Source organism: Ornithorhynchus anatinus, chromosome 1, assembly GCF_004115215.2.
Source record: "Ornithorhynchus anatinus isolate Pmale09 chromosome 1, mOrnAna1.pri.v4, whole genome shotgun sequence".
In the NCBI taxonomy this organism is placed as follows: domain Eukaryota; kingdom Metazoa; phylum Chordata; class Mammalia; order Monotremata; family Ornithorhynchidae; genus Ornithorhynchus; species Ornithorhynchus anatinus.
Genome location: NC_041728.1, coordinates 33,518,059 through 33,545,858, shown reverse-complemented (window position 1 = coordinate 33,545,858; position 27,800 = coordinate 33,518,059). Strand labels below are relative to the sequence as shown.

General features: G+C 47.0%; 1 protein-coding gene across 3 annotated transcripts in view; it reads right to left on the bottom strand.

Annotated features, from left to right (window-relative positions):
* Positions 1-27,800, bottom strand: part of SMOC1 (SPARC related modular calcium binding 1) — a 150,025-nt gene that overhangs the window by 76,910 nt on the left and 45,315 nt on the right. For all 3 annotated transcript variants that reach the window (XM_029067929.2, XM_029067935.2, XM_029067942.2), the window contains exon 2: positions 1,387-1,552. In XM_029067929.2, coding sequence (XP_028923762.1) covers positions 1,387-1,552 — 166 coding nt within the window. The remainder of the gene's footprint in view (positions 1-1,386; positions 1,553-27,800) is intronic.

The window sequence follows — 27,800 nt, the reverse complement described above, 5'->3', positions numbered from 1 at the left end:
TCCCACCACCACCCCTCCATCTCTGCCTTCCAGAGACCAAGGTTTGGTAACAGCAGACTGTTCGTTCCTCTTAAATACGGATGTTGCCTTTAGATGTAACGTCTGGTCTCTACCCGAGCCGCTTCTGGGGAGGGGCATGAAACCGCTCTGGAGAGGACACTGGGAACCCTGGGGTTCAGATCCAGGGTATCACACACCAACCTGACAGCCCGGGGTGCAGGGTGTGGCCACCACACATTCAAGGCGGTCTACACTGCGTCATCCTAGCGTGGCAGTTTGTAAATGCTTTGTGGGAAGGGAATGTGCCTGCCAACTCTGTTATACTGTACTCTCCCAAGCACTTAGGAACCAATCAGTCAATCAGTCAACTGTATTTATTGAGCACTTACTATGTGCAGAGCCCTATACTAAGCAATGGGAAGAGCACAATATAATTTTTGTACAATATCATATGACAATGTACAATATAATTACTGTATTGCTATGGGTAGGAAATGTGTCTGCTAATTCTCTTGTATTGTACTATCCCAGCCACTTAGTACAGTGCTCTGGCACACAGCAAGTGCACAGTACCATTGATTGATCGTACAATACAATTATTGGATAGAGCACTGTACAATTAGAACAGTGCTCTGCACACAGTAAGAGCTCAATAAATACCACTGATTGTTTCCAAGTCCATCCCACTGCCCTCCAGAGAGCCAAGCTACTAGGTTGGGCTCCTTCTCTTTTCTCCTCCTCTTTTCTGTCCCCCTCCCCTCCCTCTTATTCTTCCCCTCTTTCTACTCCTCGTCCTCCTCTTCCTCCTTCTTCACTTCCTTCCCCACCCCCACCCCCCCGCCCCGGACCCAATCCTTCTTGTCTTCCCTTAGCTTCCCCCAGACTGAAAACTCCTTTCGGGGAGAGATCATGCCTACCAACTCTTCTGGTACTTCTCCAACTGCCTTGATTCCCTTGACACCCTCCCTTTTGAGTGGTGGGAGAGTGTGTGGGGTCCAGAGAGAAGGCTCCATCTGACTCCAGTGGGCTCCCAAGATGAATGCCTTAGGAACCCTGTCCCGGAGCACAGAGTCCCTGCCCAGGACGGTCTGCTTGAGTCAACCCTCAGCCTGTGACTGGCACAGAGAAGCCAGTGTGCTCTGCACTGGGCTCTTGGCAGCTCGAGATGGCATTTTCACCAGCAGAAGTTCAAGATGCAAACCACCCTCCTCATCCCCCACCCCACCCCAGAGACCGTGCCTGGGGACCCCAAGGTCTTGGCCTGGACCAGTCTTCCCTCCTGGGACCTGGGGGGCTTTAGGGGGAGGAGGAAGTAGAGGAGCCCTGGTGGAATCATGGGCCTGACTCGGGCCCTGGGTGGACCCAGCAGCGCAGACCCCCGCTCACCTTTACAACGGCCTCGGTGGACCACACCCAGGGTGGGGTCCCGGCACTTGGCCCGCTGGTAGTCGCACGTTGACTCGTAGCTCCGGCCATCCGAGGCGCACAGGGGTTTGGACTGAGAGCGGGAGCAGTGAAGGTTGCACTGGGGATCGTGGTCACTTATGAGAAACTTGGGGGGAGAAGGGGAAGGAGGAGGAGGAGGGTAAGGAGAGGGAGGAGGTGACAAGAGAAGGGAGGTGGGGGGAGAAAGATGAGGAGGTTGATGTTGATTTTTGCACAGTGTAAGTGCTCAATAAATACGATTGAATGAATGAATGAATAGTAACATGACCACTGCTTCACAAATGACTCCGAGGCCAGCAATCCAAGACGCCCTGTGGACGGACATCCCTCCCCATGGGGCCAGAGAGTAGAAGGGGCCAAGATTTCCTTGAGTCCCTAATTTCTGGCCAGATTTCTTGTGGGGAACCATCTGGCAGGGGCTTGACAGAGCCTTTGGGACATCACCTGCTGGACGTGGGTGTTAAATAAATGTTAGCTAAATTACATGTTTAATTAGAGGAATTTTTCTTTTTCAAACAAATCAGTCCTGTAATACCTGGCTCATAGGAAGCAGTTTGGCCCAGCTGATAGAGTTCGGGCCTGAGAGTTAGAGGACCTGGCTTCTAATCTTCACTCTGCCTCTTGTTTGCTGTGTGGCTTGGGCAATTCACTTAACTCCTCTGGGCCTTAGTTTTTTTCATCTCTTAAATGAGGATTTGATACAGGTCTTTCTTCCCGTGTGGTTCAGAGACTGCAGAGACTGATGATTTTGTATCTACCCCAGCACTTAGTACAATGCCTGGCATCTAGTAAGCACTCAACAAGTGGCCTAATGGATAGAGCATGAGCATGGGAGTCAGAAGGGCCTGGGTTCTAATCCCAGCCCCGCGACTTGTCTGCTGTGTGACCTTGGCCAAGTCACTTAATTTCTTCGTGCCTCGGTTACCTCATCTGTAAGGGATTAAGGGGATTAAGACTGTGAGACTCATGTGGCACATGGACTGTGTCCAACCTGATTACTCTCTATCTACCCCTGTGCTTAGAAGAATGCCTGGCACATAGTGATGCTTAACAAATCCCATTAAAAACCAAAACAAGTACTGCAGTTGGTACTGTGATTAGCATGAGCCACACATGTCTTTTCCTGTTGGTTTTTTTATGGTATTTGTTAAGCACCTACAGTCCCCATTTTACAGATGAGGTATCAGTCACAGAGAAGTGAAGTAACTTGCTCAGTGTCACACAGCAGATTAGTGGGGGAGCCAGGATTAGAACCCAGGTCCTTCTGACTCCCAGGCTCAGGCTTGGCAGAAAGGACCCGGGCTTGGGAGTCGGAGGTCGTGGGTTCTAATCCCGCCTCCGCCACTTGTCAGCCGGGTGACTTTGGGCAAGTCACTTCACTTCCCTGGGCCTCAGTTCCCTCATCTGTCAAATGGGAATGAGGACTGGGAGCCCCATGGGGGACAACCTGCTCACCTTGTATCTACCCCAGTGCTTAGAACAGTGCTCGGCACCTAGTAAGCACCTAACAAATACCTTTATTATTATCATATTCATGCCTGTCTCCCCCTCTGCCATTAGATGCTTAAACTCTCCAAAAGGAGCTTTTCTGTCATATAGTCATGTAGTCAGCTGTCACACAGTTTCCTCAGAACTGTACTCTGTGCACAGAAGCAGCCAGTAAATATTGTTGATCTATCCATCAATCAGCTGTATTTATTTAGTGTTTACTGTGCGCAGAGCACTACATTAAGCACTTGGGGGAATACAATACAAGAGTCGGTAGGCATGATCCTGACCCACTAGGAGGTTAGAGTGTACAGGGAGAGACAGATACTAAAGTAAATTAAAAATAAGGGAAATAGTAGAGTATAAGAATATGTAATGAGTATATGAATAAGTACTGTGGGCTTGGAGTGAGTGTCAAAGTGCTTAAGGGGTATGCAGCCGAGTACATAGGAGACAAAGATGAGAGGCAGGAAAGGTAATAAGAACTTCGTCTGGGAAGGGCCTCTTGGAGGAGATGAAGAGAGGTATGGCCGGGTGGAAAGAGCACGGACTTGGAAGTCAGAGACCCCGACTCTGCCAATTGCTTGCTGTGTTAGCTTGGGCAAATCACTTCACTTCTCTGGGCCTCAGTTTTCTCAACTGTAAAATGAGGATTCACTACCTGTTCTCCCTCTGACTTAGACAGTGAGATCCATGCAGGACAGAGACTGTATCTGACCTAATTAACCTGTACCTACCCCAGAGCTTATGGAGGCAATGGTAATTCACTTCCATATTTTTATTAAGAAAACTCTAAGGATATACTACCAGAATGACTGCAGATGAAGGTGGGGCGATCTGGGAGAGATGTATCCATGGCATAGCTACGGGTTGTAGATGACTCTACAGCATAAGACAAGACAAGACCCCGGTGCTTAGAACATGTTTGACACATAGTAAGTGCTTAACAACATAAAAATAAAGTTGTATTTTAGGAGGGTTTGGAAGGTGGGGCCTTTGGTAGACCTGGATATGAAGAGCGAGGACAAGCCAGGAAGAGAGGATGCGATGGCAGATAGATAGATGGGATTGAGGTAGAGTGAGTGGGTTGGTGTTAGAGCGTATGGGCTGGGTTGTAGTAGGACAGCAATGAAATGAGGTTGGAAGGGGTGAGTTGAATAGCCTGATCCCACAGAGCCACCTTGGCTCCAGGCACCCTAGGGTGGCTTCCAAATCAAACTGGTTTCGCAGAGTCCTCTCTGGAACCACAACCAACCGGAACAGAACCACCATCATCGCCATCAGAAGCAGCATGGTTTAGCGGATAGAGCAGAGGCCTGGCAGTCAGAAGGTCAGGGGATCGAATACCGGCTCGGCCACTGGTCTGTTGTGTGACCTTGGCAAACCTCTTCACTTCTCTGGGCCTCAGTTACCTCATCAAAATGGGGACTGAGATTGTGAGCCCCACATTGGACAGGGACTACGTCCAACTCCATTTGATTGTATTCACTCCAGCACTTAATACAGTGCCTGGCACACAGAAAGCACTTAGCAAATACCATCATCATCGTCACTACCATCTGGATCCAAATCCAGGGGACTCAGCTAAAACCACCAGACCAGCTTTCTACCCAATCAACTTCTCTGTTGTCATTCTTCCTTTCTTGCTTTAAAAGAAGAGAGCTTCTGAGAAGAAAGCCGAGAAGTGGCATGGCCTAGTGGAAGGAGCACCTGTGCTCTAAGGTCAGCTCCACCACTCATCAGCTGTGTGATCTTGGGCAAGTCACTTCACTTCTCTGTACCTCAGTTCCCTCATCTGTAAAGTGGAAATTAAGACTGAGCTCCACGAGGGACACGGACTGTGTCCAACCTGATTATCTATCCTAATTCTTAGTATAGTGCCTGGCACACAGTAAGTGCTTAATAAATACCATAAAAGAAAATCAGACCTAAGATGAGTAGCAGAGATAGGAGAAACTCCAAAGTTGCAGGCTAGTGCCCCATTCCCTTTAGACTCTACCATCTGTCCGAGCTCAATGCTCTGGCCCTCCCCCAGCTCTTTTTTTTAAAAAAAATGATACTCAAAAGCTATGTGCCAGGCACTCTACTAAGTACTGGGGTAAATATAAGCTAATTAGGTTAGACACAGTGTACATACCACATGGGGGTCATAGTCTTAATGCCCATTTTACAGATGAGATAACTGAGGCATGGAGAAGTAAAGTGACTTGCCCAAGGTCACCCAGCAGACAAGTGGCAGAGCCATAATTAAATTCCAGGTCTATTTGACTTCCAGGCCCGGGGTCTAGCCAGTAGGCCCCGCTGCTGCTCTGTCTCCAGCAGCTTACTAGGCAAAGAACTTGAGGCGTCCTCTCTCCATGAGTTTCCCCAACTGGTGATGACTGGAGGGTTGACAAGGAAGTATGAGTCACAGTTGTAGAGCTGTCTCATTCTCCTTCTCTGGAGGCGAGAGCTATTTAAAAGGTGGGTTGCTTGAAGTGAATTTGTTTATTTAAAAATGAACCTGGCTGTAACGGTTTTTTTTTATAACTCTCCTGATTTTATTACTACTGTCTGGGAGGACTGGCTGGTAAAGGAAATACCTTATCTGCAAAGCTGCTCTAACTGTCAAACTCCCAAAGCCAATCACCTATCTCCAAGTAGTTCAGAGCTTTCACTGCTGGGCAGGAGGCTACTGTTCCTATTGGAAGAAAATTCAAGGCAATTCTGATGTTATTAGTTTCATTCCAGAGTCTGGGGCCAGGGAGCTGAGCGACACATGGTTAAAAAATGTGCTTGCATGTTCCCTTGGGCTGTTCACCTGAGTCTGGTGAGAAGAGAAACAACGTGGCCTAGTGGAAAAAGCCAGGGCCTGGGAGTCAGAATGACCTGGGTTCTAATCCCAGGTCCACCACTTGTCTGCTGTGTGACCTTGGGCAAGTCCCTTCACTTCTCTGAGCCCCAGTTCCCTTAACCGTAAAATGGGGATCGAGACTGTGAGCCCCAAGTGGGACAGGGACTGTGTCCAAACTAATTAACTTCTATCTATTCCAGTGCTTAGTAAAGTGTCTGGCACATAGTAAGTGCTTAACAAATACCATATAAAAAAAGGAGAAGAGGAGGAGTCTGAATTGCGTTTCGCTAACATTTCCTACCAGTGAAATGGGGTAGTCTGAGAATTTGAGGACCAGATGTCTACAATAGAATGATTGCAGTTTTTGTTAAATGCTTTAATAATCAGGTCATACACTGTTCCGGCCCCAGTGCTTAGAACAGTATGAAACACATAGTAAGTGATAGACAAATGCCATAATTATTATTAATATTATTATCATCATAGGGGGCTCACAGGGGAAGAAGAGAAGGTATTTCACCTCCACTTTATAGATGAGGAAACTAAGGCACAGAGAAGTGAAATGACTTGCCCAAGATCACGAAGCAGGCAAGTGGCAGGGCTGGCATTAGAACCTGGGTCCTCTGACTCTGAGGCCTATGCTCTTTCCACTAGGCCATGTTACTTCTCAGGCAATTTAAATATGGCAGTGTGCTAAGAGGCAGGGTTCTTTCCCCCCAAGCAGGATCTGAGGAATCCTTTTCTCTATCTCTAAACCTCACATGAGTTTCTTGAGAGCCAGGGGAAGGAGATGTCCACAAACTCCTTATGTTTTGGGCAGGCAGGGGGCACTGAGTACTGAAACCAAAAAGTAGTAAGTCCCTTTTAAAATCCCTAAATAAACGAACCATTTTTCCACAGAGAGCTCACGTCCCTTAGAAAACAATGAAGCTAACTTTATGACTGATAAGGAAATGCAGAACGCTACAGAGATTGGGGCCAGTTCAAGGAGGGGCAGGGGCAAGATGGACTTTAGGGTGGCCAGAAACGGTGAACAGAGGCGGTATGATTCTGTTCTGTTTAATTTGGAGGACTGGCTGGGGAGCCGTGGACTTTAGCTGAAAGAGAAGCTAGAGGGTAGTCCAAGGAGTAAGTGAGGCTCTGAAAACCGTTGTCCCGCGTGCCCCATTCTGCCCATCTGAAGCCACACATTAGCCATAGCTCGTAGCAGAAGTCCCGCATTCCCTAAGCGGCCATGACATGTGCTTGACGTGAATGTCTAGACCCAGAATCCCCCAGATGAGACAGGGCCCCATTTGCTACTCAACAGGCTGGGGCCAAGTGGATGCCAGGCTTGCAAAGTTGAATCTGGTCCTCAGAGGAGGTAACTGAGGGACACCGAGGTATAGAGCCCTGCCCCACTGTAAGCGCTACTCACGGCTCCACCAAGCCTGGAACCGGAGCCTGGCCACATGCCCCTTGACCTTCCAATCCCTGGAATGGTTGCGCACCCCAGCTACCCCAGCGCCCCAAGCCCTCTTGGACTATGTACTCTTCACCTCTTTGGGAGAGTGAGACTCTTCAGCATTTTTATGATTTTTTTGTGCGTTCTTTGGAAAGACCAAGTTTTTTCCCAAACCCACAGCGGCCTCCTGTATTGTGTACAGAGCTGGTCATGAGAGCAGTGGAATTCACATCCCAGGGTGGTGTTAGTAAGCTTCAGGCTATTAAGACTGTTCAGAAAATGAATCCAGCTAAAGCCAAGTGGGGAGCGGCAGCCACAGCAGAAGTGGGAGAACAGAGCCAAGCTACCGATCAGGAGACTTGCCTGCCTCCAACCACACTGACATAGCACCTGGGGGAGAAAATCCCACAGCCCCAGCCTTTGGTGCTCCTTCCTACTAGACCAAATTCCCTTCCCAGAGCAAATATTCGAAGCTCCAGGGCAGCTCTGAGGCTCCTTAGCACTCAGAAGGGTGGAGGGGGAATGCTGGCGGGAAGAACTACACAGAAAAAATGGAAAGTCCTTGGCGAAAATTCAGCCCCTTGTTAGACCTTCCACTTCAGCATCTGGGGCGGGCGTGTTTCTCATTGTGAAATAGCCCACAAACGTCTTCTAGAAAATTTAGCCTTTATAGGACAGTGAAACTGCCGTTGTCCCCCAGAGGATGGACAGAGCTGCCCAGGGGATGCCCCTCCCCATGTGAAGAGGAGACACATGTAGTGATGAGGTCCAGACAAGGGATGTCATTACAAGGGTCGGAGAGCAGAGCCAGGACCTCCTATGCAGAACCCAATTGGTTTATTTCCCCAGTGGGGCCAGGCCTGGCTGACCTTTCAGTAGCAGGCAAAAGGGATAACTTATTGTTTTAATGATATTTGAGAAGTGCTTACTATGTGCCAGTCACTGTTTTAATCACTGGGATAGATACAAAGTAATCAGGTGGGACACAGTCCATGTCACCACACGAGGCTCGCAATCTTCACCCCCATTTTACAGATGAGGTAACTGAAGCACAGAAAAGTGAAGTAACTCGCCCAAGAACACACAGCAGATGAGTGGTGGAGCCAAGATTAGGACCCAGATCCTCCTGACTCCCAGGTCTCTGGGAGGGTGGAAGGATTTTATCAGGGAAGGAGGACTGAACCGGAACGGACTTCAAGGAACATGTGGGCCAGAAAGTCGCCATTTTAAGCTTTCTCTAAACGGAAAGCTCTACAGTCTAGATGATGGGCAGGGATGATGACAGCCAATTTTGTCATATTCTACTCTCCCAAGTGCTCTGCACAGAGTAAGTGCTCAAAAACTACCACTGGTTCATTGATTGATTGATTCATTCATTTTCAACCCTGATTGAAAACTCTTCTGTCTTGTCAGAGACTTGGGCCTCGAAGTCTGGTTCACACAGCTCAGGGGGCAGGGGGCAGGGAGACATCATCGCAGTCACCTCTGTGGGGTAAGCACCCTGGTAATAACAATAATAACTGATATTTGTTAAGCTCTGTACTAAGCACTGCAGAAGATACAAGGTAATGAGGGTGGGCACAGTCCCCGTCCCACCAGGGGCTCACAGTCTCTAAGAGGGAGGGAGAAAAGCTATTTAATCCCCATTTTCAGTGGAGGAAACTGAGGCATGGAGAATTTTAGTGATTTGCCCAAGGTCATGCAGCAGGCAAGTGGCAGAGTCAGGATTAGAACTCAGGTCCTCTGATTCTCAGGCCCAAGATCTATCCATTAGGCCACACTGCTTCTTGAAGTCAATTTTTGATCATGTGCTTGTGTTCTGTTTGGCATTAAACTAGTGTGGGAGAAATGGGACAAGAAGACAGAAGCTCTTAGTACACTGCCCGACACAAAGTAAGCACTTAACAACAAATACCATTAAAAAATGTGAGTTACTTGTGGTTTTCTAATTGTTGCGGAGGAGAGAAAGGCAGAAGACCTGAAGACATTATAAAAACAATAATTATTAATAATGATAATAATAAAAAAGATATTTTAAACACTTATGTGCCAAGCACTGGGGTAAATACAAGATAGTTCGGACATATTCCCCTTCCACAGTGAGGCTCACAGTCTAAGGAGGAGGAAGAGCAGGTAATGAATTCCTATTTTACAGATGAGGAAACCGAGTCTCAGAGAAGCAAAGTGATTTGTCCAAGGTCAACCCCCCCTTAAATCAGGAAGCAAGGAAAGCAAGTATCACTTTCCCTCTAGACTGAAAGCTCCTTGTGGGCAGGAATCTTGTCTACCTCCTCTATTGCATTGTACTATCCCAAGAGCTTAAAACAGTGCCTTGCACAAGGGAAGTGCTCAGTGGAACAGTCAGTGGTATTTATTGAGTGCTGAGTGCAGAGTATCGTACTAAGCACTTGGGAGGATATAATATAACAGACTTGGTAGACACTGGCCCAGCCCACAACAAGCTTAACAGTCTAGAGGAGAAAAATTGTCATGAAATAAATACCACTGATGGATTGATTGATACCACTCCCCAGGGGAGGTGTTCCTTTGCTACCACCTTGGGAAAGCTTTTCCATATCCCTTCTGGAAGATGCCAGTTGGAGAGTGGTGGAGGGCTTCTTCCTGGGGTGGGCAGAGGTTACCTTATTTTGGCTGTGATCCCTTCTATCACTATTGTTCCTCTGGATAAGTCTCTCTCTCCTCTGCTAGACCAAAAGCTCCTCGAGACCCAAGACTCTGTGTCACATTTCCCAAGTACTCCCCCATGAGCTTTGGACCGTGCCCTGCATCCGGCAAGAAATCAACAGACATGGCTAAATGTAAGTTCAGGTTGGACAGGGAATATCTCTGTTATATTGTCCTCTCCCAAGCACTTAGTACAGAGTTCTGCTCAAAGTAGTATACAATAAATATGACAGAGTGTTTGATTGGCCACCAAAACAGTACACTTCTGGGCTCACCCTCCAGTGCTTAGAAGAGTGCTTGGCACATAGTAAGCGCTTAACAAATACTATCATTATTATTATTATTATTCTCCAGCGTGAGGGGAGGGGGTGGTGGCCTACGGACAGAGGGGGTTGGCGGGCCGGAAAGTGGGGGGTGGGGGGACTAACTACTCCACAACCCCAGTGATGGGACCCACCAACAAGAAGGCCGGGGGCCTCTCACCAGAGCGAGCTCCTTCTCTTCCGACCCACCCTCTTCTCCTTTTAGCAATAACACTGCAGCGCTGCCAAGTGGGTCTTATGGGCATGGTGCCAATTTTAGGGATCTGGGGCTTCGCTCTCCCTCCTCAGAAGAGGTTACTGAACCAACCCTAGGAAGCTGAAGTCTTGAGCATCAGCCTATGTTCTCCCCCAGTTTATGGAAGCTCCCACCACACAAAATCACACAAAGGGGTTGAGTCACCCTGCTGGGATTCGAACCTGTGGTTCCCAAGAGTCACCAGTGGGTTGAGCAGTAAGTGGTTTTTGAGTGAGCAACCCCCTCCTGGAAACTGGGAAGGAGAAAACTTCTATTTATAAAGCTCTCTGCACACACCCCGACCTCCTTTCCAGACCTAAACACTGTTTTAAAAAACTGTTTTAAATCGCCAGATTATGCAATGGAGAAACCAAGGGGAGCAAACAATTGTATGTTTGCAATTATTTTTTCCTCTCTTTCATTCTCCTCCCTCCCCCACTCCCTGAGTCTCCATGGGAAATGCACTCTGCTTTCTATTCTTTGTGCCATTCACCTTGCCCTCCTCTGGACCTGCAGGGTCTAAAGAGCAGAGAACCAGAACCAGAACCAGCCCCAGTGGCGGAGTGAGCAGTGCTCGTGGTTGTGAGGCAGGGGTGTGACTTTGGGCCCCTCCCAGAGCCCCCACCTTGATCTGCCCTCAAACATACCCTGCCCCCAGCCCCCCATCCTCCTGCTGCATGGTGGTCAGGAAATTGCTTTTGGTTGCCAATGTTCAAGTCAGAACTGATCCACCCAAGCAGGAGATGTGGAAGAAAAAGAGGGAGGGAAAGAAGAAGGGGTAGAAGGAGATAAAGAAGAAGGGGAGAAAGGGAAGAAGGAATCAGAGCTACTAAAATCACACCTCCTTCAAGAGGCCTTCCCCGACTAAGCCCAAATTTCTCCCAATCCCTCTTCCTTTATCTTTGCCTATGCATCCGGATCTATACTCAGTCAGTCAATCGGATTTATTGTGCACTTATTAGGTGCAGAGTACTGCACGAGGCATTTGGGAGAGTACAATACAAGAAAGTAGTCAAGAGACACGATCCTTGCTCACAACGAGCTTACAGTCTAGAGGGGGAGACAGACATTAATAGAAATAAATAAATTACAGATACATACATAAATGTTGTGGGGCTGGGAAGGGATGAATAAAGGCAGCAAATCAGGGTGATGCAGAAGGGAGTTGAAGAAAAAGAAAGCCCTTGAAATTCACCCCAACAGCCCTACAGGTCCAGTAGTTACATACCCTATACTCTTCTATTCTCCCAGTAGTAAATTGTTTTAATGTCTGTCTCCCCCTCTAGTCTGTGAACTCCCTATGAGCAAGGATCATGTCTCTTGATGACTTTACTATACTGTACTCTCCCAAGTGCCTAGTGCAGTGCTCAGCAACAGTAAGAGCTCAGTAAACACCACTGATGGATGAACTGATTGATTTAAGGCAGATGTGTAACAGGCTAATCATATTCTACAAGAGGAGAGTCAAGGGCAGTCAAGAATCAATCAATCAATCAATGGTATTTATTAAGCATTTACTGAGTGCAGAGCACTGTACTAAGAGCTTGGGAGAGTACAATAAAACAATATAACAAGATACATTCCCTGCCTACAACCAACTTATGGTCTAGTTGAGGAGACAAGTTCAAGAACCCCAGGCAGGCTTTGTACCTGGGGGCTAGATCACCTATGAGCATGTCTTTAAAATATAATTACTATATATTACATATTTATATTGTCTATCTCCCATTTTAGACTGCAAGCTCATTGTGGGCAGGGACTGTATCTGCTAACATTGCTGCACTGTACTCTCCCAAGTGCTTAATACAGTGCTCTACATTTAGTAACCACTCAGTGAATACCACTGATTGATTGATTGATGGATTGATTCATCAGCCCAGTGGATCCTTGGCAACTTCCTCTTATGGCCTTTCACCTTCATCCTGGAGTGGTTATATGCTGGACCTTTAATCCCATCAAAACCAATCTTTTCTGGTGTGGGTATTCTTTATTCCCATTTCCCTGGTGGAACAGCCGAGGCCAATCATGGTGAAATGGGTCACCCAGTCAGTCAGCACCTTCTCGCTGTGTCTTGATCTCGTCTATCTCACCGCCTACTCCTCACCCACATCCTGCCTCTGGCCTGGAATGTCCTCCCTCCTCAAATCCAACAGACAATTACTCTCCCCCTTCAAAGTCTTATTGAAAGCACATCTCCACCAGGAGGCCTTCCCTGACTAAGCCCCCATTTTCCTCTTCTCCCACTGCATTGTCCTGACTTGCTCCCTTTGTTCTTTCCCCCCTCCCACCCCTTAAGGCACTTAAGAATTTACCTGTAATTTATTTATATTAATGTCTGTCTCCCCCTTTCTAAACTGTAAGCTCATTGAGGGCAAGGAATGCATCCATTTATTGTTGTATTGTTCTCTTCTAAGCACTTAGCACACAGTCAGTGCTCAGTAAATACGAATGAATGAATGAATGAATGAATGAATGAATGAATGAATGAATGAAGTCCAGAACTGGGAGCAGACCCAGGAGGGCTAGTACAGGTTTTTGGCATCAGGTAGAATGTTCCGGCTGGGCTGCTGGAATGGAGGATCCTGTACTAGATTGAGGGCAGGGATCATGTCTACCAACTCTACTGCACTCTCCCAAGTGCTCTGCCCACAGAAAGCATTTAATAAATACCACCAATTGATCAATCTGCACTGCAAGATTAGAGCAGGTGGGATAACCAGCAGAGAGCTCAAAGACCCTCTAGCCCCTGGACCACTGTCCGATAGAAGCTAAGAAAAGTGGTACAATACAGCTACAGGACTACCATGGAAACCCAGTGTTTCTCTCTGTATAGCATCCATAGAGACCCAAACTGGGCTTTGTCCTCAGCATAAAGATCTACCTTGCACCAAGGAAGGGAATGGAGGCAGAGGGTGGGAAGAAGATGATGAAGAAAATGGAAAACAAGGGGATGAAGTTGCTCTGGGCTAGTGTGCTTGGGGGCTAAAGAATACCACTTGGGAAGACAAGTGAAGTTCCCAGTCTCGTGAGCTGAGAGGTCCCTATGAGACCCCTCCAAATCCTTACCCAAGTGGTCAGAATAGGCACAAAGCAAGGCCCGGTAAAAACTGATCTGATATCAGGACTGATCTGATTCCTGATGGAGTCAGGGAGCAGGGGAGGCTGGGAGCCAGACACCCAATGGGAAATCAGCACCCCAGACGTCCCCTTCAGCTCAACCACTTCCCTCCAGGAACGTCAATGAGTCACTGCCTCAGTTTACCATCTGTACAGTGTAAATTTGCTTTATTTCCTGACCTATGTACTTTGCAGGGGAATTGAGTAATTATAACTTTGAGTGAAAACCACCAAGCCCTATTTCTACAATATCTAATCTCTCGTCATTTGTGATTGCCATGGGAGAGCCAATTCACTTCAGTATTTCTTCCGCTGATTCTCACCTTTGCCTGACCCCACTGTAAATGCATTTACACAGGTGCACAGATCTCCCTGGCTCTAGGGGCTTTCCAGAGGTGGATGGGGAAAGATGGAAGAGGGAAGATAAGGGAGGTAAATGAGAAAGGAGGGGTTTCTGGTCCTAAGCCCTACACCTCAGGTGCTGGGGCAAGCACACAGCACAGTATTGAACACCAGTGAAGGTAAAGACTCCCTTCAGTTGCTCAATCAAACAATCAATCAGTCAAATGTACTGAACACTTACTGTGTGCAGAACACTGAACTAAACCCTTGATAGAGTACAATATAAACTGCTGGGATCCAGTGGCTGTTTAAGACATCTGAGACCCCCTCAATAGCAATCAGTCGATTATATTTATTGAACACTTATTGGGTGAGTGCACTGTACTAAGCAAAAGAATTAAGAGACATGTTCCCTTGACCCAAGGGAGCCTACATTCTAACAGGGAAACAGATGCTAAAAGATTACAGATGGGAGGATATAATAGAATTTAATCGGTCATTCAATCAATCAATCAATGGCATTTGTTGAGCACTTACTATGTGAAGAGCACTGTAATAATAATGATGGTATTTGTTAAGTGCTTACTATGTGCCAAGCACTGTTCTAATCATTGGGATAGATACAAGGTAATCAGGTTGCTCCATGTGGGGCTCACAGTCTTAATCCCCATTTTACAGAAGAGGTAACTGAGGCACAGAGAAGTTAAGTGACTTGCTCAAAGTCACACAGCTGATAAGTGGTGGAGCTGGGATTAGAACCCAAGACCTCTGACTCCCGAGCTTGTGCTTTTTTCCGTTAAGCCATGCTGCTTCCCTAAAGGAATCAGGTCCTGGGGCCGGTCCTTTCAAGTCTCGGAGTTTTAGTGGCAGGGGTCGGGGGGTGAGCTAGAGAGACACTTGGCAGGTGGTCTTGAGGCAACAAGGGGAGCCCAAAAGCTTACGACTAAAATGGGCTCTGGTTCCACAATAATAATAATGTATTTGTTAAACGCTTACTATGTGACAAGCACTGCTCTAAGCACTGGGGTAGATACAAAGAAAATCAGGTTGTCCCACGTGGGACTCACAGTCTCCATCCCCATTTTACAGATGAGGGAACTGAGGCACAGAGAAGTGAAGTGACTTGCCCAAGGTCACACAACTGACAGGTGGTCGAGCTGGGATTAGAACCCACGACCTCTGACTCCCAAGTCTGTGCTCTTTCCACTAGGAGAGTACAATATAGCAAAAATACATACACACCTGCTCGGAGTGGTAGTTGGGTGATAGAAGATGAGGGAGATTAGAAATTAACTGGGACACTACAGGACACTGAGGTCTATTAGAATCAGCATGTCCTAGTGGACAGAACAAGAGTCTGGGAGTCAGAAGGACCTGGTTTCTATTCCTGGCTCTGCTACTAGTCTGCTGTGCGGTCTTTTGTAAGTCACTTCACTTCTCTGGACCTCAGTTCCTTCATCTGTAAAGTGGGGATTAAGACTGTGAGTCCCATGTGGGAGATGGACTGTGTCCAGTCTGATTAGTTTGTATCTACCCCAGCGCTTAGCGCAGTGTCCGGCAGGAGGGAATGTCATCTATCGCGCCACCAATCTCTTGCCCTCATTCTGCCTCTGGCCCAGATTGCCCTCCCTCTTCATATCCAACAGAAGATCATTCTCCGCCCCTATGAAACCCTATTAAAAGCACGATGACTCCAAGAGGCCTTCCATTCATTCAACTGTATTTACTGAGCCCTTACTGTGTGCAGAGCACTGTACTAAGTGCTTGGAAAGTACAGTACAGCAATAGAGACAATCGCTGCCCACAAGAGTTTACAGTCTAAAGGGACGGAGACAGACATCAAAACAAATAAACAGACATCAATATAAATAAATGGGTATATACATATATACATAAGCGCTGTGGGGTGGGGGCAGAGGGAGAGCAAAGGGAACGAGTTGAGGTGAAGCAGAAAGGAGGGGGAGCTGAGGAAAAATGGGCTTAATCTGGGAAGGCCTCTTGGAAGAGGTGCACCTTTAGTAGGACTTGGAAGGCGGGGGTGGGGGGAGAGAAGAGTGATTGTTTGGCAGATTTGAGGAGGGAGGGTGTTCCAGGCCAGAAGTAGGATGTGGGCCAGTGGTCGGCAGTGAGACAGGAGCAATTGAGGCACAATGAGAAGCTTAGCACTAGAGGAACTGAGTGTGCGGGCTGGGATGTAGAAGGAGACAAGGGAGGGGAGGTAAGAAGAGGCAAGGTGATGGAGAGCTTTAAAGCCAATAGTGAGGAGTTTTTGTTTGATAAGGAGGTGGATAGGCAACCACTGGAGATTTTTGAGGAGGAGGGTGACATGCTCTGAATGTTTCTGTAGAAAGATAATCCAGGCAGCGGAGTGAAGTATGGACTGAAGTGGGGAGAGGCAGAAGATTAGGAGGTCAGAAAGGAGGCTGATGCAGTCATCCAGTCAGGATAGGATGAGAGATCGCAATAACGTGGTAGTTGTTTGGATGGAGAGGAAAGGATGGATCTTGGCGATGTTGTGAAGGTGAGACTGAGAGGATTTGGTGGTGGATCAGCTAAGTGGGGTTGTATGAGAGAGCAGAGTCGAGGATGACACCAAGTTTGTGGACTTGTGAGATGAGAAGGATGGTTGTGCTGCCCACAGTGATGGGAAAGTCAGGGAGAGGACAGGGTTTTGGAGGGAAGATAAGGAGATCTGTCTTGGATATGTTGAATTTGAGGTGGCAGGAAGACATCCAAGTAGAGATGTCCTGAAGGCAGAAGGAGATGTGAGCTTGAGGGGAGGGAAGGAAAAAGAAAAGGGGAGGAAATATAGTTTTGGATATCATCGCATAGTGATGATAGTTGAAGTCATGGGAGCAAATAAGTTCTCCGAGGGAGTGAGTGTAGATGAATAATAGAAAGGGTCCGAGAACTGACCCTTGAGGGACCTCTACCATTAGGGGATGCAACGGGGAGTAGGAGCCCACAAAGGAGACTGAGAATGAATGGCCAGAGAAATAAGAAGAGAGCCAGGAGAGGACAGAGTCAGTGAAGCCAAAGTTGGATAATGTATTGAGGAGAAGAGGATGGTCCACAGTGTCAAAAACAGCTGAGAGGTAAAAGAAGATTAGGATGGAGTAAGAACCATTGGATTTGGCACAAAGAAGATGACCTTTGAGAGACTGGTTTTAGTGGAGTGAAGGGGCAGAAGCCAGATTGAAGGGGATCGAGGAGAGAGTTGGAGGAGAGGAATTTGAGGCAGTGAGTGTAGACTACTTGCTTGAGGAGTTTGGAGAGGAAGGGTAGGAGGGAGATGGGGTGATAATTGGAGGGGGAAGTGGGGTCAAGGAGGGATTTTATTAGGATGGGGGAAACATGGGCATATTTGATGGCAGTGGGGAAAAAGCCATTGGAGAGTAAGCAGTTGAAGATGTTAGTTAAGGAGGGAAGGGGCAAGAGTTTTTATAAGGAAAGATGGAATGGGATCAGATGAACACTAACTCCTCCTTTTCAGTTCTTCCACTCCCTTCTGTGTCGCCCTGGCACTTGAATTTGCACCCTTTATTCACCCCTCCCTCAGCTCCACAGCACTTATGTATATACCCATCATTTATTAATTTATACTAATGTCTGTGTTCCCCTCTAGGCTGTATGCTCATTGTGGACCGGGAACATTTCTACCAATTCTGTTATATTGCACTTTCCCCAAGCACTCTGCACACACTAAATGCTCAATAAATATGATCGATTGATTGGGAGGGAACAAGAGGTCCAAGAGATGAGAGATGAGATGGGGCACAGCTTGAGAGGAATAAGCTGGGCTATAATGGAATAAGAGAATGGATAGTGTGGGGAGAGAGCTGGCTAAGTGCCTCAGAGACCACGGTGAGGAGTATCTACGTAACATTAAGAGAGGAATGAGCAACCGTTGGAGTTCTTCGAGGTGTGGAGAGACATATTCAGAACCATGTTTTAGAAAAATAGTCTGGACACCAAGTGCCGGGATCACTGCAGTGGCAGTTTGGATGGAGAGAGAGTTCTCCGGCTGCAGACAAAACTAAGGAAAAAAGCCAATGAGTTGGGGTTTCTCAGCCACCCCTAGCTTAGAGGTTGGTGTTAGACCAGATGGTCCTTGAGATGGAGATGTGAGCTTGGGGGGAGGGAAGGAAAAAGAACAGGGGAGGAAATATAGATTTGGATATCATCGCATAGAGATGATAGTTGAAGTCATGGGAGCGAATAAGTTCTCCAAGGGAGTGAGTGTAGTTGAATAATAGAAAGGGTCCGAGAACTGACCCTTGGCTGGAGGATCATGGGGACAAAGTTTGGGCCCAACCCCTCAAAGGGGATAAGGCACTTCCCTCCCCCTTAGGCTATGAGCTCTATGTGGGGCAGCAGAATGTGTCCGACCTGACTCAGTGTATCTACCCCGGGGCATAGTACAGTGCTTGGTGCTTAAAGAATACCACAATTAATCATTTAATTAATTCACAACAGCGAGGGAGGGGCTACATAACCGAAGAGACCGACTGGCCTGGGTGCTAGAGGGAGGCAGGCCTTACTCTCTCAAATGCTTAGTTCAGTGCTCTGCACACAGCAAGTGCTCAGATACCATTGATTGATTGATTGATTGATTGCTCACCCCATGTTTCCCTTTTACAAAGGAGGGCCTGGGGGAGCTTTGGACAGGGATCTCAGAGCCCAGGGGCTATGGGCAACTAAACTTCACTAACATGTTTATTAGTGCCTATATTTATTTATTATTCCCTAAACCTGAAGACCTAGTAACTGCTCTGCATCAGAGCCTCCATAGCATGGCCTGGGCAGAGATTTCCAGAGGCCTTTCCCATGCCCCGGAAGGCCAGGAGAACTGGCAAATCACTTAACTACTCTGTTCCTCAGTTCCCTCATTTGTAAAATGGGCATTAGAACTGTGAGCCCTATGTGGGAGAGGGACTGTGTCCAACCTGATTAGCTTGCATCCACCCCAGTGTTATGTACCTGGCGCACATTAAGCACATAGCAACTGACAAAATCATTATAATTATTATTAATACTATTATTATTAAAGCATGGGCCTGGGAGTCAGGAGGACATGGGTTCTAATCCCAGCTCTACAACTTGTCTGCTGTCACTGTCACTTTAGTTCTCTGTGCCTCAGTGAGCTCATCTGTAAAATGGGGATTAAGACCGTGAGCCTTATGTGGGACAGGGACTGCGTCCAACCCGATTATCTTGTATCCGATTATCTTGTATCCTATCTCAGCGCTTAGTACAGTACCTGACACCTAGTAAGTGCTTAACACATACCATTAAATAAAAAATGTTACTAAGACTCTTTTCACCTGGAAATGGATGACTTCAGTCACAGCTACCATAAAAAGCCTTTAACAAGCATCTATCTGCATGTCACGTTGGACAAAGCCAGTGAAATGCTCAATTTTTGGCCTCAAGGAGTTCATAAATCTTGTGTTCTGTGTCCATTGATGGTGCTTTACAGCTACTTTAAATGTGACATTTTCTCTATCCCAGTCCCTTCAAGAACTGATTGTTTCACCCCTGAAAAGCACTGAAAGTGATTTTTGAAGCTGACATTTATAAAGTGCTTACTATGTACCAAGCATTGTTCCAAGCACTGGGGTAGATAAAAGATCGACAGCTTGGCCTCATAGAATGAGCACGGGCCTGGGAGTCAGAGGACCTAGGTTCTAGTCTCGGCTCCATCAGTTGTCGACTGTGTGACCTAGGGAGAGTTATTTCACTTTATGCCTCAGTTACCTCATCTGCAAAATGGGGGATTAAGACTATGATTCCTACGTGGGACATGAAAAGTGCCTAACCTGACTGTATCTACACCAGCTCTTAGTATAGTGCTGTGTGACCTTGGGTAAGCCACTTAACTTCTCTGTGTCTCACTTACCTCATTTGTAAAATGGAGATTAAGACTGTGAGCCCCACGTGAGAAAACCATATTATCTTGTAACCATCCCAGTGTTTAGAACAGTGCTTGGCGTGTAGTAAGTGCTTAACGAATACCATAATTATTATTATTATTAAATGCCTGGCAGATAGTAAGTGCTGAACAAATAGCATTTTTTTTTAAACAAGAGAATCAGGTCAGACGCATTTCCTGTCCCACACCGGGCACCCATGTGCTGTGGAGGGGTCTAAGGAGGAGGGGTTTGCCCACACGAGGCTCTCCAGTCTTGTTGACTGTCTAACAGGGGCAGGGTTGAAAACAAATTTATGGCTGTTTCCCATTTAGTAAAGATGACGGCAAACCACTAATGACCAGCCTGAAGGCATCCCGTAATAAGGTGGTTTCCCAGGGTGTCACCTGCTCCTAACCCTCTTCACCACTCAACTTCTGTCATCACTGTCAACAACTCCCCCGTGAGTGACACCGAATGAACCCCATCACTATCCTGTCCCCAGCTTCCCTGATGCCATTCAGGAGAGGTAGCGTGGCTTAGTGGAAAGAGCCCGGGTTGGGAGTCAGAGGTCATGGGTTCAAATCCTGGCTCCGCCACTAGTCAGCTGTGTGACTTTGGGCAAGTCACTTCACTTCTCTGGGCCTCAGTTACCTCATCTGTAAAATGGGGATTAAGACTGGAAGCCCCACCTGGGACAACCTGATAACCTTGTAGCCCCCCAGCACTTAGAACAGTGCTTTGCACATAGTAAGCGCTTAACAAATACCATCATTATAGGGAAGCAGCATGGCTCAGTGGAAAGAGCACGGGCTTGAGAGTCAGAGGTCATGGGTTCGAATCCCAGCTCTGCCACTTGGCAGCTGTGTGACTGTGGACAAGTCACTTCACTTCTCTGTGCCTCAGTGACCTCATCTGCAAAATGGGGATGAAAACTGTGAGCCTCACGTGGGACAACCTGATTACCCTGTATCTACCCCAGTGCTTAGAACAGTGTTCTGCACCTAGTAAGTGCTTAACAAATACCAACATTATTATTATTATTAAGGAGGCAGAGTCACCTTGGGTTCCTGTGGTCTTGGGGATATTCCGGTCCCTCAAACCTGTCTGGCAAGGATAGTGACAGACCCTCATCCTGGTGAGGCTGGAGGAGAAGAGGAGCCTCCAGGAAAGAAGAGAAACTGCTTAGCATTTAGCTTCTCCCTACTCCCCACCATGGAAAGTCCATGATAAGTAAAGTGAAGGAAGCCGGCCTCTACTATCAATTTGGTCGATCAAGCAATGGTATTTATTGGATGTTCACTGTGTGGAGAGCACTGTACTAAGCTCTTGGGAGAGTACAATACAGCCAAGTTAGTAGACCTGCTCCCTGCCCACAAATTCGAGAGTTCCCCTGGGCAGGAGTCCCAAGGACACAACTACCAAAGACAGCACACAAATAAGGTTTTGCCCTGACCCTGTTGTATTGCATGATTTTAGCATAAATGGGTAGTACACCCCAAATGACAATAATCGTAGTATTTGTTGTATTGTACTCTACCAAGCACTGAGTACAGCACTCTGAACACAGTGAGCACTCAATAAATACCACTGATTGATTGACTGACTGTTAAGCACTTACTATGCGCCCAACAGTGTGGTAGATATAAGAAAATGAGGTCAGACAAAGTCCTGCCCAATGTTCACAGTCTAAGAAGAATGGTGAACAGGTAATAAATCCCATTTTACAGATGAGGAAATTGAGACACAAAGACATTTAAATAAGTTGCCCAAGGTCACACTGCAGGCAAGGGGCAGAGTCGTGATTAGAGCACCTGTTCCTTGACTCCCAGGGCTGAGTAGTTTTCCACTATCAATCAAACGTTTTGATTGGGTACTTACTGTGTGCAGAACATTGAACTAAGCACTTGGGAGAGGACAATCTAACAGAGCTGATAGATTCATTCACAGCCCACTACAAGCTTACAGTTTAGAGAACTACTATCCACTAGGCCGCTGGATTTATCTTCTCCCTTCTTCAACCAAGGGCTCCAGATCTAGGCTCAACCAGAAATGCCTGCCTGGGGTTTTCATCTGCAGAAGACCTGACCTGGTTAACATGCTTCCCGCCAACCACCTCCCCACTCCACAGGCATCTCCAGTGCAAGACCCATAGACCCTTCCCTCAAGGAAGGAACACACCCATGGGGATTCATCTCTTTTCATGGTTCCACCCTCCACACCTTGAAATAGCAAGAGTAGGTGGGTAGGATGGATCACTGCTACCTGCAGAAGAATAGATTCCTGGAACCCCAAAGCAATGCAGCCATGAATAGTGGAAAGGTCAGGCAGAACAAAGAATAAAAGAGCTATTAGCATTGAATGTGAGGATAAGGGGTTGCATCTGTTTTAACAATACCATATCTAAAGCCTAAAGTCTGTAATCCCTTCCCCCAGCTTCCTCTTTCATGGCTCCTTTTCTTTGTAGCTCCCTTGTTTCCTCTTCCAGCTCTTCCTTTGCATCCCAGGGGGCACAGAGCCATGAGGTCTGGGGATATAGATCCTGCAGTGTTGGCAGGGCTAGGGTTGAGGGGTAGTGCTTCTGGAGACAGACAGATATAAGACGGACTTTGGGGTGGAGGTTTACTTCTCTGGGACTCAGTTACCTCGTCTGAACAGTGAGGATTAAGACTGTGAGCCCTTTGTGGGACAGGGACTATGTCCAATCTGATTTACTTGTATTTACCACAGTGTTTAGTACAGTGCCTGGTACATAGTAAGTGCTTAACAAATACCATTAAAAAAAAAAGTGCCAACCTGGGTTCATCTGAACCCCCAGGTCAACTGTAGGCTCTGCTTCCTTCAACCTAGAGAACAATCTGTGGCATTCACTGAGCCTTTACTATGTACAGAGCACTGTACTAAGTGCTTGAGAGAGTACAATCAATTAATGGCATTTATGGAGCACTTACTATGTGCAGAGCACTGTACTATGTGCTTGGGAGAGTACAATATAACAGAGCTGGTAGACACATTTCATGCCCGCAGCGAGCTTGCAGCCTAGAGGGGGAGACAGGATCAGGTGGAAGGGTGAACAGTACCTAGATGCCACGAGGGCTCCTGCCCAAGCAATGCCAAGCCTACAGACTGTAAGCTTGTCCTCTAGACTGTAAGCTCACTGTGGGCAGGGAATGTCTGTTTACTGTAACATACTCTTCCAAGCCTTCAGTACAGCGCTCCGCGCATGGTAAGCACTCAATAAATATGAGTGACTCAATGAATGAATACTGCTACTCCTGCCTCCCTGGGGAACTCTCCCCATCCGGATGGACCAGCCCAGGGCCGGACAAGGTGATCTCCACGAGACAGCCTACTCCCATCCCACCCTGGTATCCCCTGGCCTTGTTTTCCACCTTGGAGCAGCATGGCGTAGTGGATAGAGCACGGGCCTGGGAGCCAGGAGGTCATGGGTTCTAATCCTAACTCCACCACTTGTCTGTTGTGTGATCTTGGGCAAGTCACTTCACTTCTGGGTGCCTCAGTAACCTCATCTGTAAAATGGGGATTGAGACTGTGAGCCCCACATGGGGCAGGGACTGTGTTCAACTTGATTTGCTTGTATCCACTCCAGCACTTACTACAGTGCCTGACACATGCTAGGTGCTTAATAAATGCCATCATCAGCATTATTATTATTACTGAATCTAAGTAGGAGACTAGAGGCACGAATACAGAGGTGAGGTTGAACAAACATACACACAAATGGGACACAAATGACAGACAGATGTTCATGGATCCGCGGTGAGTCTGAGAAGAAGGTGACTCTGGTCTCATGGTGGAAGTCCTCCAGGTTGAGTCAGATGGACCTTCTCTCTGCTCCTCTTGGCAGCAGCTCTAAGGCACATGGGCCTGTTTTCTCACAGAGTCTGGACACAGTTCTATGCATTTGGGGATGGGAGAGGGGACCGGCATCGGAGTGAAACTCAGAGCAAAGTAGGTCATGGACTTAGGCCAAGGCAAGCAGAGACTTCTCCTTGGGGTAGTTGAATTATCCAGAGCCAAGCTGGTTCTTCATTTTAACAATACAATTATGAAGCCATCTGGGTCGTTCCACTCCTTGGGTGATATCCTCCCCCCCCCCCGCCCCCTGCAACCCGACACACACACACAGATCCCTGCAAAAATAAATCCATGGGTGGGTGAGATATTGACCCAGACTACAAGGAGACTGCATTTTTGCATCTCACAGGGATGCTACTTGCCAAGAAAAACCATCCCATAGACAAGAAAATCTCCCTAGAATCACTGCAGTGCATAGACAGCACAATAAAGGATTTGCCCATCCATCACAGAGCCCTAGACCTTCTCTGTGGGAAAGAACCAGTGGATCTGGTCCTTTGGCAGAGAACATGCTCCTGTTGCCAAGGGGAACCGAACCCAAAACGTTCCAGACAAGAGCTTTGGTTTTTCTGGGTCAGCAGGTGCATTCTCCCTTTCCCCTTCCCCCTTGTATCTCCTAGAAAATACCCTTCCTCCTGTTGGGGGACATAATTCCCAGAGAGTTGGTTCTGCTACCCAAATAATCAAAAAGGCTAAAAAATTCAAGCTCTTGGAAAACAATGAAACCCGCAAGGCCCTCATTGCCAATACCACATCAGCAGTCCAACTGGAACAATAAACCTCAGCTATGAGTGTTGATGTGACCAGAGAATGAGTGGGTTCTTCTCAGACAAGGTCATCAAGGCTGTGGGTATGGCAAAGAGAGAACATGAAGACCGGTTGACTGAAATGGCTGAGAGATTGAAAAATAATTGCAAGCATGCAACAACTCTTCATGAGCCTAACGAAGCAAGGGTCTTCCAAAAGTGGTGACCAGATGAAGTAAGAAACCCGCATGGCTATCGGTGGGATGATACATCTTAAAAGTCTGTGGATAGGCTCATCTCGACCAAACCAAGGGCTTTTATCAATCGGTGATATTTAGAGACCACTTACTGCATACAAGAGCACGTGGGAGAGTGCATTAGAGTTGTTAGAAAAGATTCCTGCCCTCAAGGAGCTTTATTCATTTTTAAAGATGCTCTCTGGTCCCTATTATGCCACCAGGAAAAACGCAGATGGAATCGCAGGTGGAAAAGAGACTCATCCTACTGACAAGGGCACCTTAATGGACTCAATCAATTAAATAATCATAGCTACTGATTGAGTACTTCCTATGTGCAGAGCACTGGATTAAACACTTGGGAGAGTGCAATAGGGTTGGTAGAGATGGTCCCAGCCCACAAGGATCTTACAATTTGAAGGTGAATTGCATCAGCCAGGAGGAAGAGAAAACTAGCCAGAATGAGGAGTAAGATTGGAGCCTCAACTTTTAAAGAAGTGACTTTGGCAGTCAAAGCCTCAAAAAGTAGAAAATCGCCCATATCTACTGGTATTCCTGCAGGATCTACAAACACAGAGGGGATATTACACAAGATTTCTCTCAGGATTTGGATTTTGGAGAAAATGCCACAAGTCTGTCAAAATGCCTCTAGAATCAACATTTTTCAGAAGACAGGAGAAAGAGCTGACAGTGGTACTCACAGAGGTCTGTTCCTACTTTTCATTGCAAGAAAGAGTGTACAAAGAATCCCACTGAGTGGGCTACTGGAGACTATAGTGAATTGTGGGCTACCTAAATCACAGTGTGGCTTCCAACCAAAGCCCAGGCGAACAGATATGATCTTCACCGTGTGGTATATATAGGAAACCTGCAGAGAATCAGACCACTGTCTCCATACTGGGTTCATCATCACAGGTAGGGCTCTGGAAATTGCTAAGAAAATTTGACTGTCCTCAGAAATTCACTGAGATCTCTAAGCTGTTCCACTGGGGGAAAGGTTGGTCAAATCAAAGCTAAAGGAATCGTGTCTGACTCTCTCTCTTTTCATTATCAGAATGAACAGCGATGCTGTGGAAGGTCTGGTGTGGTTAAGGCTTTCTAGAGATCTGGAAGCTGGTGTCAAAATAGGCTTTCAATCTACCATGGAATTCTTCCACATAAACAGGCTTGGGAGCATCACCAAGAGGTTTTGAGTTGGGGGTTCAGGAGCAGTTGTTACAGATTATTGTTCCAGAGGCACCTAGAGAACAGATCTGCACATCATTGTGATGTACTTTCAGACTGAGCACAGACTGATGGTCTGCAAATAGGTCTGAAGAAATGGACATTACTTTCCAGTCTGCATCCGGGAAAACCCTACTCCATCAACAACACAAAACTGAAAAGAATCAGCATATTCTGCTACCTAGACAGGATGTGGTCCAACAACACATGGACAGAGAGATAGAAAATAGACAGAGGCCAGCTGGTCCTCTGGAAGACTGCAAGACAGGGTTGGGAGACAACAGGCTATCAAAGTCCATATCACATTGAAGGTCTACAAAATTGTTCTGGTGCCCCACATAGCTGTGAGATCTGGACCCATTATAAACATCACGTCCAGCTTCTTCTGAAGCAGGTTCTTCTGTCTGGCCTGAAAACCACGCTCATCATCACTTGGCAAGACAAGATACCAGGAATGATAACTAACCAGCTCCGCTAATGGAGAATGAACAGCAGCAAGATACCCAAGCAGGGGCTGTACAGAGAAGTGAAAGGAGATCCAACCAACCTGGAGGGCTGAAGAAAAAAATTGATAAATGTGATTAAGATAGTCTCAGACAATATGACACAGCAGTGGACTGGTTGGAGGCTGCTACATGGGACATACCAGCCTGCCGAGCAGAATCCAGGAAAGGGAATGTTCTATTTGAGGCAAACCTTCATGATAATCAAGTGGACTCAAGATCCAAACTGGGCCCTACACAGCAAAGATCTATCCTTGCTTATTATAATCAGTGGGAGAAGGCCTGGCAGACCTGTGCTGATCTTTCCAATCATGTTGCATGGAGAGGATCTCACTGACAAAAGCATCATCTTTGCAAACAAAGGACCGAGTGCTTAGAACAGTGCATCGTACTAAGTGGGTGCAATTTCAGGGAAGCAGTGTGGCCCATTGGAAAGAGCCTGGACCTGGGAGTGAGAGGCCCTGGGTTCTAATCCTCATCTGTAAAATGGGAATCAAGACCATGAGCCCCAAGTGGGACTTGGGCTGTGTCCAACCTGATGAACTTGTATCACAGTAAGTGCTGACCAAATACCATTTTTGAAAAAGTGGGTGCTGAATATATGCTATTACCACTATTATCACATTTCCTCCAGGAAGCCTTCCATGATTAATCTCTCAGCTCCCCACTCCATTCACGCTCCTACTGCTTCATCTGCGCCCTTGAGATCTCACCTCCAATGCACATAGTGACCTATCTTTTCCCCCACAGCTTCTGTGTTCATACCTTGAAACTCGATTGCTTCCCCTTACTGTACTAAAATTTCAGTGCTGACCTCCCCTGCCAGACTGTAAAATTCTTGAGGGTAGGGATTGTGTCTACTTAGCTTAATGTAATCTTCCAAACTCTTAGTAGAGTGCTCGGCTCACAGAAAGTAGTCACTAAATACCACTTGAAGGTTTCTTGGGGGAACAGATTGTGTCTACCAACTCTTATCATTTTGTACTTTCCCAAGCACTTAGCACAGTGCTCTGCTCCCCCTCTAGACTGTAAGTTAGTTGTGGGCAGGGAATGTGTCTGATTATTGTTGTATTATAATATCCCAAGCACTTAGTACAGTGCTCTGCATACAGTAAGTGTTCAGTAAATACAACTGACTGACTGCTCTTAGCAGGAACATGGGCTTGGGAGTCAGAAGGACCTGGGTTCTAATCCCGGCTCAGTCGCTTGTCTGCTGTGTGACCTTAGGCAAATCACTTCACTTCTCTGTGCCTCAATTACTTCATCTGTAAAATGGGGATTGACCATGAGCCCTATCAACTGTATCCAACCTAACCATCTTGGATCTACCTCAATGTTTAGTACAGTGCCTGGCACATAGCAAGCACTTAATAAATACCGCAAAAAAGTG